Here is a 14,428-nt window from a genome sequence, read left to right as displayed (position 1 = left end):
GAAAATTTGCTGACCATTTAGATTGTATCATTATGGTCATAATCTGATATTCCTTCTCTGGGAAAGCCTCTCCATCAAAATCACACAAGATTTATTCACCCAAGAGCGAAGTGAACCAAAGGGGATTTGCTTGCTGACTATTCAGTCATGAATGACTCGAGGGAGGGAGGAAGAGAGCAAGTGGGAGAGCGATGAATCCAGCTTGACGTCTTAGTCGCCTTCGTTGCCTACAAACTATGTGCATGAGGCCTATCGACTTAATGCTTCGTGTCCATTGTTGCATTAACACTGGGACACCAATACATAGATTTATTCAGCGTCTCGTGAGTAAAATTAACTCCGTCCATCCTTAAAACCAGGCTTGAACCTCGGCTAATACCCGTACTCTACTCACATTCCTTTCGTCTCTTGACTGAATGGTTAGCAGCTTTACATAGATCCCAAGGAAAAAAGTGGCGAACTAGTGAAAATCCCCTTGAGAGTGTTGGAGAACAAGGGAAACTCGGAGAAGAACAAGATGGTGACTAAGAACCCTTGACAAGAGTGGACATCCAAAAGAAGAAGAAGAAAATAAGGAGCTACTTGTCTAGCTTCTACTCGGCGGCACTATTCATGTATAGTATAACGACGCTCAAACACCATCAAATGCCCATTTTCCAGAGTTGGGGAGCAAAACATTTTGCGTTGAATCAAAATATGAATTTTGTTCTTCATATCTGGATGAGCCCTTATTTTTATACAGAAAGTGAGCGATGCATTTGAAATGGTCACAATTGTGGTTTACACTCACTCTCCCCAGTAGAGTGCGCAAGTCATGTGTGGGGTCTTTCCCACTTAGTTTGGGACACTTGAAAGTAGAAAATAAGCCACTATTGAGGCCCACAACAAGCAACCTTCTAAGCCTTGTTGGTTAAATCCAGACGTCAAATATTCATTTCAGGTAAGATTCACTGGCTAATGCTTTGTTGCTCAGACATGTGTTACAAAAGTCTGGCCAACAAATGAGATCCTAGAGATTGTATTGTTTCTCAGCCTACGTAAAGTTGAACCAAGTTATAAAAATTATTACATTCAAAATTGAGTCCAATATCATTTATGACCTTGAGCAGTTAAGAACTTATGCTCTTGAATATGATTACTTTATAATTTCTCGTATCTGTAAGGTATATTTTAACTCATGTTGACTATTTAAAACACAAAAAATCATAATGTTAAACGAATGTTTTGATATTACTCACGTGATATTAATGTTAATGGTCACCGTCGTAAATGATTGCTTTGGACACAATACATTCTACAAAAATTGATATTTCTGAATTCATATTGACTTGACGCATTCTCAAGTTTTTGTCCCCTACCATTCTTACTGTTACGATATGGGCTGCGTTTTGTGTCAAACTAGGACGTTTCTATAATTTGAAATTTCTTTGCTGGTCTGTGTCTGAAAATTTCAAATTTTTGAAAAATCTATAAGTGGGGTGGACTGAAAAAAAGTCGATGGCTGAGATCAAATAGATTTAAAAAAGCAAGTAAATTGGCTTTGCATTGAAATATATTATGATCATTAGGCAAAACATGAACGCAGAGAACATGGACAAGGACACCAAGGTCGAAAATTGGCATGTTCATTTGAGTCGAAATTTTTCGAATGATTCTTCCTTGTTGTCCCTTCAAATTTCAGCTCAATCGTAGGACAGGTTTAAAAGTCGTGCCCCCTCCAAACTTTGCATGAAATGAATTTTAACTCATTGATTGTTTTTTACGTTGTCAGAAGGCAGCTCTCTCGCTCGGACTGTCATCTGATGATGGGTATCCCAAAGAAGAGATATTCTCGCTCCATCATATCAGCTGTCATTAATTCTTACCTTACCCTCGGGAACGACCGCAGGTTCGGCAATTAAGTTGTTAAAGCAACATCTCATGTTGTAGTTCAACTACCACAAAGAGACTGGGGCTTGGCATGCCAAGGATCGAACCAAGGGTAACATAATGGAAAACTGACGCTCTACCTATACATTTCGGTTGTTAACCTATTATTCTGGGTAGAGTTATATAGTGAGTTTTGACAGGGCATTTGTATCAGTCCTGCGATTGAGCTGATATTTGAAGTACATAACGACCTGGGGCCATTCTCATTTGAAGTAGAACGCAATATTTTGAATAGAGCCAGAAATTTTAAATCACAGTCTTTACGTCCTGTCCATATTTAAAGTATTCATGGGTAAAAACCAATGTGACAATCCAAATATACATATTGTAAACATTGTAAAAACAAACCTGTGATCCAATGAGAAAGATCTCGCAATAAAGAGTTTAAAAAAATAAATTCCAGCCAGTTGAAAATACTAAAAGTTGAAAATACTAACCTTGGTCGAACTGAAGAAATGATACTTCTGCTGCAGTCGGTTCTCTCCATTAATCAAATGTGTCTTAACCATTTCATGCATCAAATGCTTCACATATTGTAAGTGCTTGATCCATTACACTAAAAGATTCATATTAGTGTCTTAAGAAGTGTCAGGCTTTACTTGGAATATTTGATAATATGTAGAGTCTATTGATGAGGTACAAAACCAGCTCAAAGCACCATAAACTGGTGATAGTAGTAGGATGGTCGTGATCCGATCATATATCAAATGAAGTTTCGCTGGATGGTTCTTCTTCGTTTTTATGAAAAGAACAATATATGTTGGGAGTTATTGTTTAGTTGCCAAATCAATCTGGCGAATCATTCTGTTCTCATAGAAATCATTACTTATACGTTACTGCCTTTGTTATTTTCGGAAATAATTCCATCTAGTACACCTCGGGTCTGCAAAACATTGCTTTTTTTCAAACGGTTTGTCTTTTTCTTTGAGAGAAAACTTTTTTATTCCAAACATGCAAGCCCGTCACAAAACGCAGTAAAACCATTTGATTGAAATCCAAGTGCATTGGCTTTCGAGTTTTCACTGACAAACGAAGCCATGACAGAGCAACTTCATCTGGCATCTGTCTAAGGAGAAAGGGTAAAATGAACCCTACAGCAGGAGATGATAGAGTACTATTTGCCTTGAAGCCTTTGCAGCAACATAGATTTCCATCACAAGCATTGAGCAAAGCCCTGGTGGAATTAATTAATTAGGGAAATGCGCTCCCCTTTCTTCTTTCGATCCATCCTCTCTGTTGAGTCCTTAGCCTTAGGTTCACCATTTTCTGTGTGTTCGTACATACTCTAGATCTTTGCTTGCCTCGTATCCAGCATGATCTTTCCCCCATTTAGAGGAATTATGGAACCGGAATACCAAAGATCTATTAATGCATGTTCACGACCATGTCAGTGCCGACATTCTGAGGATAGACAATGAAGAGTGCATATATTTTATCATCGCCAAGAAGCAAGCTGGGGTTCTTCTCAATGTAAGTACGTACTATCTTGGACCCGATGTGGCCCAGTTGGTTGTTGAGGGAGCTCTAAAATTCAATTGGTGACAGACAGAGATTCCAGATGGGCTCACATTACGTAAAGTAATCAAGCTTGTTATATAAGCTGTCTAGGTTCACCACTCTAAGCCTCAGGGTTCACATAGCAGGAAAAATATCTTTGGAGGCTTGTCGAAAAGAGTCCTGTGAATAAAATAAATCAAGGCCAAAGACCTAAGAACTCTTGCACCTGATAGCAGGGAATGATGGAATCATTTTTGTCATAAGGATTTGGCCAATGATTATTCATGTATGGAAAAGTTGGAACTTGCAAATTGTGGTGTTGCAAATCTTTCAATGCGTAAACGTACGTAGGAGTTGGAAGAAAAAGAGCTTTTGTAGCAGGGTAAGGATTGAATAAGAAAGTTGGAATTAAAGAAGGCTTGAAAGTGTTGAACATAAGATTCTTTCCTTTCATCTTTTACAAAACTGGATCCACCACCACATGGACAAGGTTTCTCTCAACTCAAAGGCATTAAATAATTCATTCTTTTAGGTATAGCGACGAAAGCAAGCGCTGAATATATTTCTGGTGTCTGTGCTTCATACATACGGTTTATAAACCCAGATCTCCATGGCTCTTCCGTCAAGGAAAACCTGATTATTAATCCACTTCCCCAAAGTCACTAATCTTGAATTTGGGCCGGAATGTCTGTCCAATTGACAGCAATGGGTGCTGAAAGACTCCTCGTATACTAACTAAATTAGTGGTTGTTGATTCCAAGCTTCCTTTGAATGATTGTTTAAGCATCACTGACCAAAGGTTTATTTGTCGTTCTCGTCGTCTATACATATATAGCTACTGCCGGACGCTCGCACGTACTTAGTCTTCAAGCATTCAGCCACATACCATGATCAGAATTAGTTGCGATCCATCGGAGACGGACCAACCAATTGTTAAAACCCGGCTACCAACTTGGACACACATTTAGATCCGCTTGGATTACTTTCGGAAATGAGATCTGGCCGTCGGTTTTCTTTCGACGTATTAATTCCCGTCAGGACGATCCTGGCTTTGTTCGTTCGTTCGTTCGTTCGTTCGTTCGTTCGAGGTTGTATCCATTATTTTGAGAATCCATTCGTTCGTGTGGAGGGATGTGCTCAGTTGAGTGGACATTTTGGTATCCAAAGAATTCTTGACAACTTACTAACCCTAACGCAAGATAGTCGTCAATCAACAAGGCATCCGTACAACTGGATTTCCCTGAGTTTTCCCCCTCACCGAGTCTGAAAACTGTTACGAAGCGGTGGGTTGATTGTTGCCATGAAGGGCGGATTCTCGGGCAAGTTTTTAAGGGTAACCAGACGTCCTTGGCAGGAATGTCTCCAATCAAGGTGGCTGGAGTGGTGTTGTTGAATATCGAACCATTTCAATTCTCCGCCGCCGTCCCCTCCTCCTCCTCCTCCCTTCTCATCAGCATCAACATCATCATCATAGTCACCACTGCCTTCGTTGCGTTGTTATGACGTTCTCCAGTTGGTTCGAAAGATGGTCGAGAGCTCTGATCATGGAATTCGCTTTGCAAGTTAGATCCATTTTCTTGACGATTGCTCTCATCAGTGTTAGTGCAGTACAAGGCAATGAGCCGCTATTGAACACGGGACAAATTAACCCCGATCTTCTCCAGTACATTGTTCAGAATCCCCTTCTCGCCAGTCAGTTACAAGCTCAAGTTGGGCTTTTCCCCCTAGTGGGAACACCTAATGCAGGGGACCTGCTCTCCACGACATTGGATCCGTGTGCCGCTCTCCGAGCTGAAAATGCAAACCTGAAGCAAATCATTGGGCTTTTGACCATTCTGGAACAGCAAAGTGGGGTAGCGAGTACCAATGCAGTGGAACGAAACTTGAGACAATTGCCCCAAAACCAAGTGGAACAGTTCTTGAAGCAGGCTGCATCTCCCTCGTTAAGTGCATCATTCTCATTCGAAAGCGTTTTTGTCACGCCCACGCCCACTTGGTCAACGACTTACGACACTTCCACGATCACCACAGTTAAAATGGAGACCAGTACGCAAGAAATTCCAATAATCTACCGAGGAACCAAGATTATAACCACAATTGAAGAGTCTTTTGCAAAAACAGGTCGGTGATGTGAAATGACGAGAGAATTTGCCAAAAGAGAAATTGAGCATTCAAATTCAGTGGGCAAATTTTTAATCCAAACTTGAAAGAACTTTGAGTTCCAAGAAGGATCTCAAACTTGGTAAATGCAGCACTTTGGAAGACTGAAATATGCGCAGAACCAAGTCGTCGAATTGAAAATGAATTCTCGGGTGTTACAAATATCAGGTTCTCTTTTTTGCGCATTGCCAAGCTTGGCCTTGAAATTCACGTTCAATCTACTCCCAATACTTGAAATCATTTCCCAAAGCGTCAGATTGTAATGAAATTTGAATATCTGATCCTGTTACATTGAACCATCCAAGTCCAAGACATATTATATCAAGCCAACCCGCAAGTCAATTAGCAATTGACTTGAATTGTGTCACATTAATGATGAATCAAATTCAAAACAATATTAATGAGAAGCAGGGATATTTCGTTTATATTTCCAATCACTAATAAATTTGAATTATCACAACCTGTCAACTCAAGTAAAGATGGGTAAACCAAACGAAAAGAGGATATGGGAGCTGAGGAGAATGTAAATTAGAAGATACTTCCAATCTTACTGCTGTTGATAAAAGGGTAAAAGAATACCCCACATAGGTGACACAAAATGCATAAGCATTTGTGGCCTGCTTTATTGAATTAGTGAATGCCATTTGACCGACAAGCAGTGATATTGTAGAATAAACAAACAGAAACGTAGAAATGGGTTCAAAAAATATTTAGAAAGTTTTTTTGTGTGTCTTTATTATGATGTGGAAGAAGACGGTATGGTTCTCGAGTCCTTAAGCAAAGACTAAGGCCTAAAGAGTTTTGCCGATAAAGATCTGTTCAAAGATTAACTCGCGAGTCTTTTACATAAAAAGACTGAAACTTGAGTGAATGAAGAAGGAATTAAGTTAATAGTACTCCCGCACTTTTATTGGAGGTTGTATTGTAACGAGGACGCTAAATTTAGCTCAAAATACGAGGCTTACAGCCTCGACAAACCGAAGATTTGAAGAGACAAGTCAAATCTTGAAATCATTTGCGAAACACTTAGTATTTGGCCTCGAATAAAGACAATGAACTTTATGCAAAGCCTTTCGGAATCTCTAAAACCTCATCAAACAGTCTCATGGGTTTTCTTAACGACTCTTTACAGCCCTACATAGAAGACGGTAATGTTCGAATTAAATTGAAGGAGCTTGTTCCAGTTTGCCATCTCCATAAATCTTGGGAGTGAGTTTGAGTAGGGATTTAACAATTTCACTTCACTCTCTGTGCCTTCATGGAGATCGGTAAAGAACATGAGAACATGAATTAACATGAACTTTCAAGGTATTCGAGGAGTCAATTTCTATGCAAATCAATGACATTTAAATCCAAACTAACACGAAATCAACTTATAACTAAGTATTAGCCGGTCGACAAGCTCATAGCACTCAGCGAAATGTAATCGGAAGGGGTTTTTTCCATTGAATTATCTGATTAAATGCAAACCATTATTTGGAGCACACAACAACGCTATAGCTACAAAATTCGATTGAAAAAAATAAACGAAACAAAAATCTCACGAATGGGTTTGCTTCTTTGTTTTTCAGTCACCGAGACAGAGGTGAAGGCCGTTTCCAGTGAAATAACGCCTACTCCCACCTGGTCCACTCAAACCGTTTTGCTTTCGACAACCCAAGCCGACTACAACTCGTTATTGGCTCAAGTGATCCCAACAAAAGCCTTGGACTTGGCTAAAGATCCTCTAACACCGCAGATTCCCTCAGTTTGGCCCAAGATGGACACAAATCATCGGCCTTTTGACCCCAAAACTGGCCGAGAACAAGCGGATGTGCTTGAAATAGACGCAGATACGTCGCCGGTGGAAGCCAAATCCCATTTGGATAAACTGAAGCAAGCTTATGGTGTGTTTTTTGCCTCCAGTGCTCAAAGGAACGCTGAGAAATATCGCAAAATATTCGGGAATAGGTCTGCTCCAGAACGAGAAAATCAAAGGAATCCCATATTTGATGAGCGCAATGGCGATGATAATCTTGAAAGAATCTATGATCAGGAGGCCCAGCCAGCAAGGAATCAATACATCTACTCCCGATACCTCCCCAAAGCACAATCCGTTTCACGTATCAAAAAGGAGGATCGAGATGAGGCAAACTTGAATACGTTATGGAGCCGAGTGCAAACTCAATACATCTCGGGCTCTGTCCCAGGTGAATACACGACTCGTTTGACAACAATTGTCGATGGAGCAGCGCAATCTAGGAGCAATCGTCGATGGAAAAGGCACAACCATGATATGATCAGGCCCTCTCCAGTTGAACCAATTACGAAGACTACCTTAGCATTCACTGATCGTTCACTTGATCGGCCAAATGTTGCGCCTTTCGATGAGATCGAATTTGAAAGCCATGATCAAATGGCCAAGGGAAATTCCATGGATCTTCAGAGCTCGTTTTACGTTACTTTTCCTCCAATGGTGACTAGTCATCGTGAAATGGATACAGATATACCAAATCTTATACGCTTATCAGCTTGACTTTTTTGATTGTATTTTTCTCACTAATCCCTCACTAAATGGATCATCTTCAAAATAATTATTTGGTTGCTCTTAATAGGGCTCCTTGGTTCTCGTACTATCGTTTTCTTTCTTGAATGTGAGTGCCCTGGGGGATGTTTGTATGAATGTATTTTCGAGAATATCATAGAACCTATGTCTACCCTCAAAATCTTCCTGTGAATGCGTAGTTATATAGTAGTTTCGCTCTCAAACGGAGAGAGCGGGAACAGGAGGAGTGGGACAATCAGATAGCTTGACAATTCTCGTTCAGACAAAGATGAGGCCTTCCTCCGGTAAGCGTGTGTGGGGGAGATTGAGCCTTTGAGAATAGACATTTCACTCACAATGCACAAATTTTCTAGATTGTCTTTTAGTTGATCTGTCCATGCATTAAACCATAACACTGAATGTCTAAGTTGGCGGGGACTCCGATTGAGGCACGAGGATCTATGTTTCACTGTGTGTAGACTACAAATGGTGGTGGTTGTTGTTGTTGAAGTATTTGCTCTTCGTCTTGATCTTCCTCATCGCCAATATTGGGCAGACCTGAGCCTTTGGTGGTATAATGGAAAGCTATCGGCGATATCCTGACGTCACTTCCATTTCCAAGGCTGTCTTGACGATGATGAAGACTCCTGGAAGCGAACAAATCTCGATTGATGGTCACGCTCTTCCGGGCGGTCGTTGGGAGTTATCGTTAATATTCCACTCGTTTCGGAGGTTCACGAGCCCATTGTCAGTAAGGGCGTGGCTGACAGGTGAATGGTGGACGCGCATACAACAACGACAAACTTACTTTTGTTTGGCATGGGTGAGAATGTGAGATTTGAGATTAGTGGACTGGGCAAATTTCTTATTGCATCCATCGAATGGACAGACGTAAGGCCGGTCACCCGTATGTATTCGGACATGGGTACGAAGGTTAAAGTCCAGAGAGAATCGTTTCCCACAGCCTTCGAATGTGCATTGAAAGGGTTTCTCTCCCGTGTGGACGAGTTGGTGGCGTTTCAGTTTCGAGCTCTCGACAAAGGCCTTCCCACACTCGGCACAAACGTGGACACGAGGACCGTGGGTATGGAGATGTTTCCGCATGGCAGAGTTGTCACGAAACATCTTTGTACATCCCTTGTGAGGGCAGGCTATAGTGCGAGGAACATCATCGCCCGATTGTCGCTTCGGCTTTATCCTGGAGAGGAGAGCGGAATTCGTAAACACTCATTTCATTTTCACGTCAGTGCAACAAATACCCAAAGCACAAACAGAACTTACCTAGCAAACTCTGCCAATTGTTTGGGATCGGAGAGATCGAGGCCGGGGATTCCTCCCGGGGGCAACTTTTTGCCTGTCATGTACTCGGTGTAGTCGGGATCTGCTTCATCATTCGAGTTAAGATCATCTAGCACCCCCGAACTGCTGACATCGACGCCTCCGCCACTATTCGAGTCGTCTTTTTTGTCGTCATCTAAAACATTGGCATTCAAACGCTTCATATTAGCACTTTCCAACCCAGCCAAACAAACCCCAAGGTGCGGGATCAGGCTAGCTACTCACCTTCATCAACGCCGGAGGCCCACATGGTGACAGAGAATTCGCCTTCCAGCGTTTTGATCGACACTTGCTTTTGTTGCCATCCAATCGAGATATCACCCCCGTGATTGTCAGCACGGTGGTGATTCTTGGACGAATTCAAGCGGTTGGCACTCGGACTACGCCCATCGGGCGCCCCACTCGTGAGATGAGTGAATCCACCTCCGGTTTGACTAACACGCGGGGATCCCCGAACCAAGGTTACGGGCAGGCGTTTCTTCCCGTTTACTCCGGATCGATTGACCAAAGACGAGGCGGGCGAGACCGACGAGGATGACGTGACCCGTGAGCTCAAACTGAACTCGTTGGGCGGGGCGGGCTGAACGGGGCCCACTCGTCGGTGATTGTTCCGGGCGATAATGGAGGGTGACTGAAGTTGAACCGGGGGCAAAGCATCCAAAGAATGTTCGTTCTCATCCGGATCGTCCGAATCCACATCGGGCGGGAGATGGTGGGGCTGAGAATGAAGATGGGGCCCGCCGCCAAAGGCGGAAACGGGCCCAAGGTCAATATCATCCACGTCCTCTTCCTCCTCTTCTTCATCGTCCTCGTCTTCCTCCTCCTCATGGTCCTCATCCACGGTTGAAGGAAGATCGGCCGACTCGGTCCCACCGATGATCATGTCGTGCCCCCCTCCGTAAATCACGGATGAGGGCGCATCCGGATCCGTGGATCCATGATGATTCGAAGAGTGGTGGTGATGATGGTGATGATGATGATGATGATGATGGTGGGTGCCATTGAGCATCCCGCTAATGGCATCTTCATCATCCAACACCGGGGTTAAATCGTCATCGGGAAAGACACTGAAGACCTCGGTGACCTCGCTCACCTCGGACGAGGCCATGGTGAGCGGGAATCCACCTCAATCTGGCCCTAGGCCCACTCACTGGCCAATCGGACCCTGATGCCTGCCGGGCGGCTCAACACTGCCACCCCAACCCCCACTGAGCTCTGGCGTCAATCGACCCGATCTTCGGAGCCAACACAGGGACGTGTATCATCTAGGCCAGGCCAAGCCCTCACGACACTCACCAGTCAGTTGACAGGCCGTTGGGATGGCTCAATGGGAGAAACGATCAATCCCTCAGGGATCGAGGTCACGGAGTCGAGGCGGTGACGGTTCTCAGACGGGGTCTGATGGTGTGGGCGACTGTGCCTTGGGTCTCGTTGGCTTCCTCCTCGTCCTCTGTGACTCTGCGACTCTGTGAGTACCTCGGTCTGGCTCTCGGTCTGTCTGTACGTGTGTCTGTTTCTGTGTCTCTGTGTCTCTCTTTTTCTGGCTTGGCGACTGCTGTTGGTTCCAGTCTTGCCACACTTGCAAACATCGTCAGCGTCAGAATCTGGACACAAAACAGAAATCACATTTGAAATGAATGTCATGCGATTAATGTTGTCACATTGAAGATATCTTATCAAATAGTTTTTTATCAACAGTAGCGGAATGTTCAACTGAATTGGACCTTAGATAGCGATGCGGAGGGCATAAAATGGCTTGATTTCAACTATTTGGCTAGACTGATTTGGCTTTTATAGCACGTTATGAAGGTGACGGCGTTACGTTAATTGACACGTTTTGGTCGAACAGGGATCGCAAGTCAATGTGTAAGCATGTGTAAGCAGTTGACAAAAACGCTGGTTCAGATCAATTTGAACATAACATTTGCATCATTGAATATGTTCATGTAGCTTGAAACACCTGTCAGTACCAATGTTGATGGTTTAGGTAAGGGCACCTTATTTAGAGTGTCATTATCCTAAGGTATCATGGCCACGCTGAATCATGGGTTTACAACTGCTGCAGCTGAGTCCTTCTTGTTTCTCCTTCTCAAAGAGATAGGAGGGAACGACGATCACCGATCACTACTAGATATAAGATAGGCTTTTTTAATCATTATAAACCAGAGCTGTAATTACAGGAGTTAAATGCTGAAATGGTTATGACTCCAATGAATCCGTCGAAAAGTAACCAAATATGTTTAATAATCCCCCAGCTGCAAGTCTTCGACTCAGCGAGATTTTCAGCTCTTGAGCCTTGGTGCCAAAGAGCCTAATTTAGGGAAGGGAACTTAGGTTCCTTAAGAATTGACGAGTAGCTCCACTTCACTACTTCTTTTTGAAATCTTTTATCTCGCACTTTCTCGCAAATTTTGGGCTTCTTTGCTTAGGGTTTGTGTCGAAAAATTGTGACTAGCGTTTTGCACATGGTCTTGGAATTTCTTGCCCTTTTAAGTCGTACTGGAAACACGTAATTTCATCTGTTAAACCCTGAAAAAGTATGTGTTGATAATTGGTTTTTCTCCAAAAAATCATTTCCATCATTCTCTACACAGCAAATGAGATGTCAATACAAAATGCATTTTTATGTTAAGAAGACAAAAAAGATGATCTAAGTACGATATATTGGGCAGTTTGTGTCTGAAAAAGGTGAGTTATTGCTCCAATCGTAACAACAAAATTGCATATGGAGCCTTTTGAGCCACTTTGATCTAACATTAGACTTAAAAAAACAGTGTGATTTTGATCAAATCGCCATTTTGTAAGTATTGCGTTGTTTAGTAAGGTCATATCTGATACGGTGTGTTGAAACACTAAAAAGCGCAAAGGGTTCAACCACGAATGATTTTTTTGTTACTACACCGATCCTTTTTAGATGACTATTCGATCTTAAAGTGCAACTAATGTCTGATAATCATACACAAAATTGCCGTTCATATTGATTTTCGTCGTTCCTCAAATGAAGCTCATCATTAATAAAAAAAATGCAACATTTTTGTTTCAGACTGCAAACCTTTTTGTACAGGGTAAGGACATTTGTCACAGCTTTTGTCAGTTTTTGAGCTTTTTTGAGTTTTAACAATGGACCTAAATTTGATGAAGCTTTGAGTGGGCCTAAGATCTTATTTGGCAAAGTTCAACACCCCAGATGATGACAGAGGTAGAGATGCCAAATTAGCGCCGATGTTCACTTTCAAATCTGTGAGTTCTATAAACTATCACAACATGGACCTTGGTGTTGCCAATAATTTCCAGTTACGTTTGAGATTGGTTGTTCAAAGGCCAGTCATGGTCTCAAATGCATATTTACAGTTGGTCAGGGACCACAAGGACGTTCTCTTGTTCCATCAAGACGACTGCCTAAAAATCTAAAGTTTAATCCGCGCGCACCTTTGCGCAAGTTTCTACTCCTGCCACGGCTTGGAACAACCTTCAGCGCACGAACTGTCCAGACCGAGTCAAGTTCAGGATAGGGCTGCCAAAGTGAAGGTCTAGCCATCAAAACTGATCGATCTGGCCAGTCTGGATTTTTTCTGAATGCAGATTGCTTGAGTCGGTGATTTGAGCTTTGTCAAATTTTGTCTTTCCTATTATGTTTTTTCATTGACTTAGCCAAGCAAGCATGGCCAAGAATGGCAGCAATGCAGTGGAGTGGTTAGCGCGGTTCCCTATCATGAGAGAGGTCCCCGGTTCGAATCTCCTCCCCGACCTTTCTCAAGGAAACTTTTAGGCGCTAGCTACACCCACAGATGGAGAACCAAAACTGATACGGACTTGAAATTGCTTATCAGAATTTGAACTGTCTGATGTGATGGCTGGCTTTGCTGGCCGGGCGAGGTGCACCCTCCGATCTTAGCACCCCCAACCCAAAAAATACGTTAGCATAACATGTTGGCATGTAAACTTTGAACTTTAGGATGGATTGAAACAAAAATGTAACCATTGACTTGGCAAAGTATGCTCTTGATGAGGCAAAAATCACCCTGTAATATTGGTCATCTGAAATTTTATAAAAGTAATGGTAATAACTGACGCCATTACAACTTTTGGTAACGGTTGTGTAACGAACTACTCGTTTTGGTGAAGTAATTGTAAATTTGACCCGTTCCTCTTACTGAGGAGCGACTAATACCCTGCATGTTATACGTGTTATACTAGAAATGGCGCGGTTTTCTTAAGATTCTACCGCTCTTTACATTGGTACATGTGTAAGATTCAAAAGAAATTGGAAGAAAACAAGAATGATGAACGAATTTCGTAAATGCCTCCTGGAGACAAATTTCGTAAGATTTCGATTTCGGCTGATTTTCGCATCTGTAAATATCTACATATTTTGAGTGATGGAAACTATTTCACACGCCTTGTAGGACTGGCACTGGCTGGAAAATTTGGCCATAAGTTGGGCCAGAAATTTTTCAACAGAGAATCTCTGAGCGGGCTGCCTCCAAGACAAGTCAACAACCGGGGCTGCCCTTCATTGCCACGGCCCACAGACCACTTATTAGGTCGTTGTATGATGATCTGTGGACGGCCCTGTCCTGTCTCTTCCCCTTGAGATCTAGGACTGGCCTCCTCCTCCTCCTTTTCTTCTTCCCTAGCTCGTCCTCGTCCTGGTCGTGCCTGCTTCCTCCTCCTGGGCTAAGTTGAGTTGGTTGGGGTTTGGTCGACGTCTTCTGTGGGTCCCTCTAGGCTTGTGCCGGAATCTCGGGCCTGCCTTCTTCTTTGGTGGTGGGCCTGCCCGTAAGTCCGTCCATGGCTAAGTCAGTGGTGTGTGTGTGTGTGTGACTCTGTGCTGCAGAGAGTGATATGAACCGTGCGAAGAGACTGGTGACTGGTGACTGATCGGTGTGTGAGCCACTGTCTGTTGGTTGCGGGCTGGACCACCGACTACTGACTACCAGGGTTCCCAACGAGGATCCTCTTGATCCTCTTCGTTTTCGT

The 14,428-nt window shown here is 43.0% G+C and overlaps 2 protein-coding genes across 2 annotated transcripts; one reads left to right on the top strand and one right to left on the bottom strand.

The window, feature by feature from the left end:
* Positions 1 to 4,338: 4,338 nt before the first annotated feature.
* On the top strand, positions 4,339 to 8,198 carry LOC131890624 (uncharacterized). Its single transcript, XM_059240019.1, has 2 exons — positions 4,339 to 5,547; positions 7,158 to 8,198. Exons 1-2 carry the CDS (start codon positions 4,926 to 4,928, stop codon positions 8,099 to 8,101), a joined length of 1,566 nt encoding a protein of 521 aa, XP_059096002.1. The 5' UTR covers positions 4,339 to 4,925; the 3' UTR covers positions 8,102 to 8,198.
* A 36-nt stretch (positions 8,199 to 8,234) lies between these two features.
* Positions 8,235 to 10,970, bottom strand: LOC131890623 (transcriptional repressor protein YY1-like). Its single transcript, XM_059240018.1, has 4 exons — positions 9,674 to 10,970; positions 9,392 to 9,584; positions 8,919 to 9,308; positions 8,235 to 8,757 (listed from the first exon to the last, which is right to left on the bottom strand). Exons 1-4 carry the CDS (start codon positions 10,554 to 10,556, stop codon positions 8,577 to 8,579), a joined length of 1,647 nt encoding a protein of 548 aa, XP_059096001.1. The 5' UTR covers positions 10,557 to 10,970; the 3' UTR covers positions 8,235 to 8,576.
* Positions 10,971 to 14,428: the final 3,458 nt, after the last annotated feature.

Source organism: Tigriopus californicus, chromosome 11 (assembly GCF_007210705.1).
Source record: "Tigriopus californicus strain San Diego chromosome 11, Tcal_SD_v2.1, whole genome shotgun sequence".
Taxonomy (NCBI): domain Eukaryota; kingdom Metazoa; phylum Arthropoda; class Copepoda; order Harpacticoida; family Harpacticidae; genus Tigriopus; species Tigriopus californicus.
This window is presented reverse-complemented; position numbering and strand designations above follow the sequence as displayed.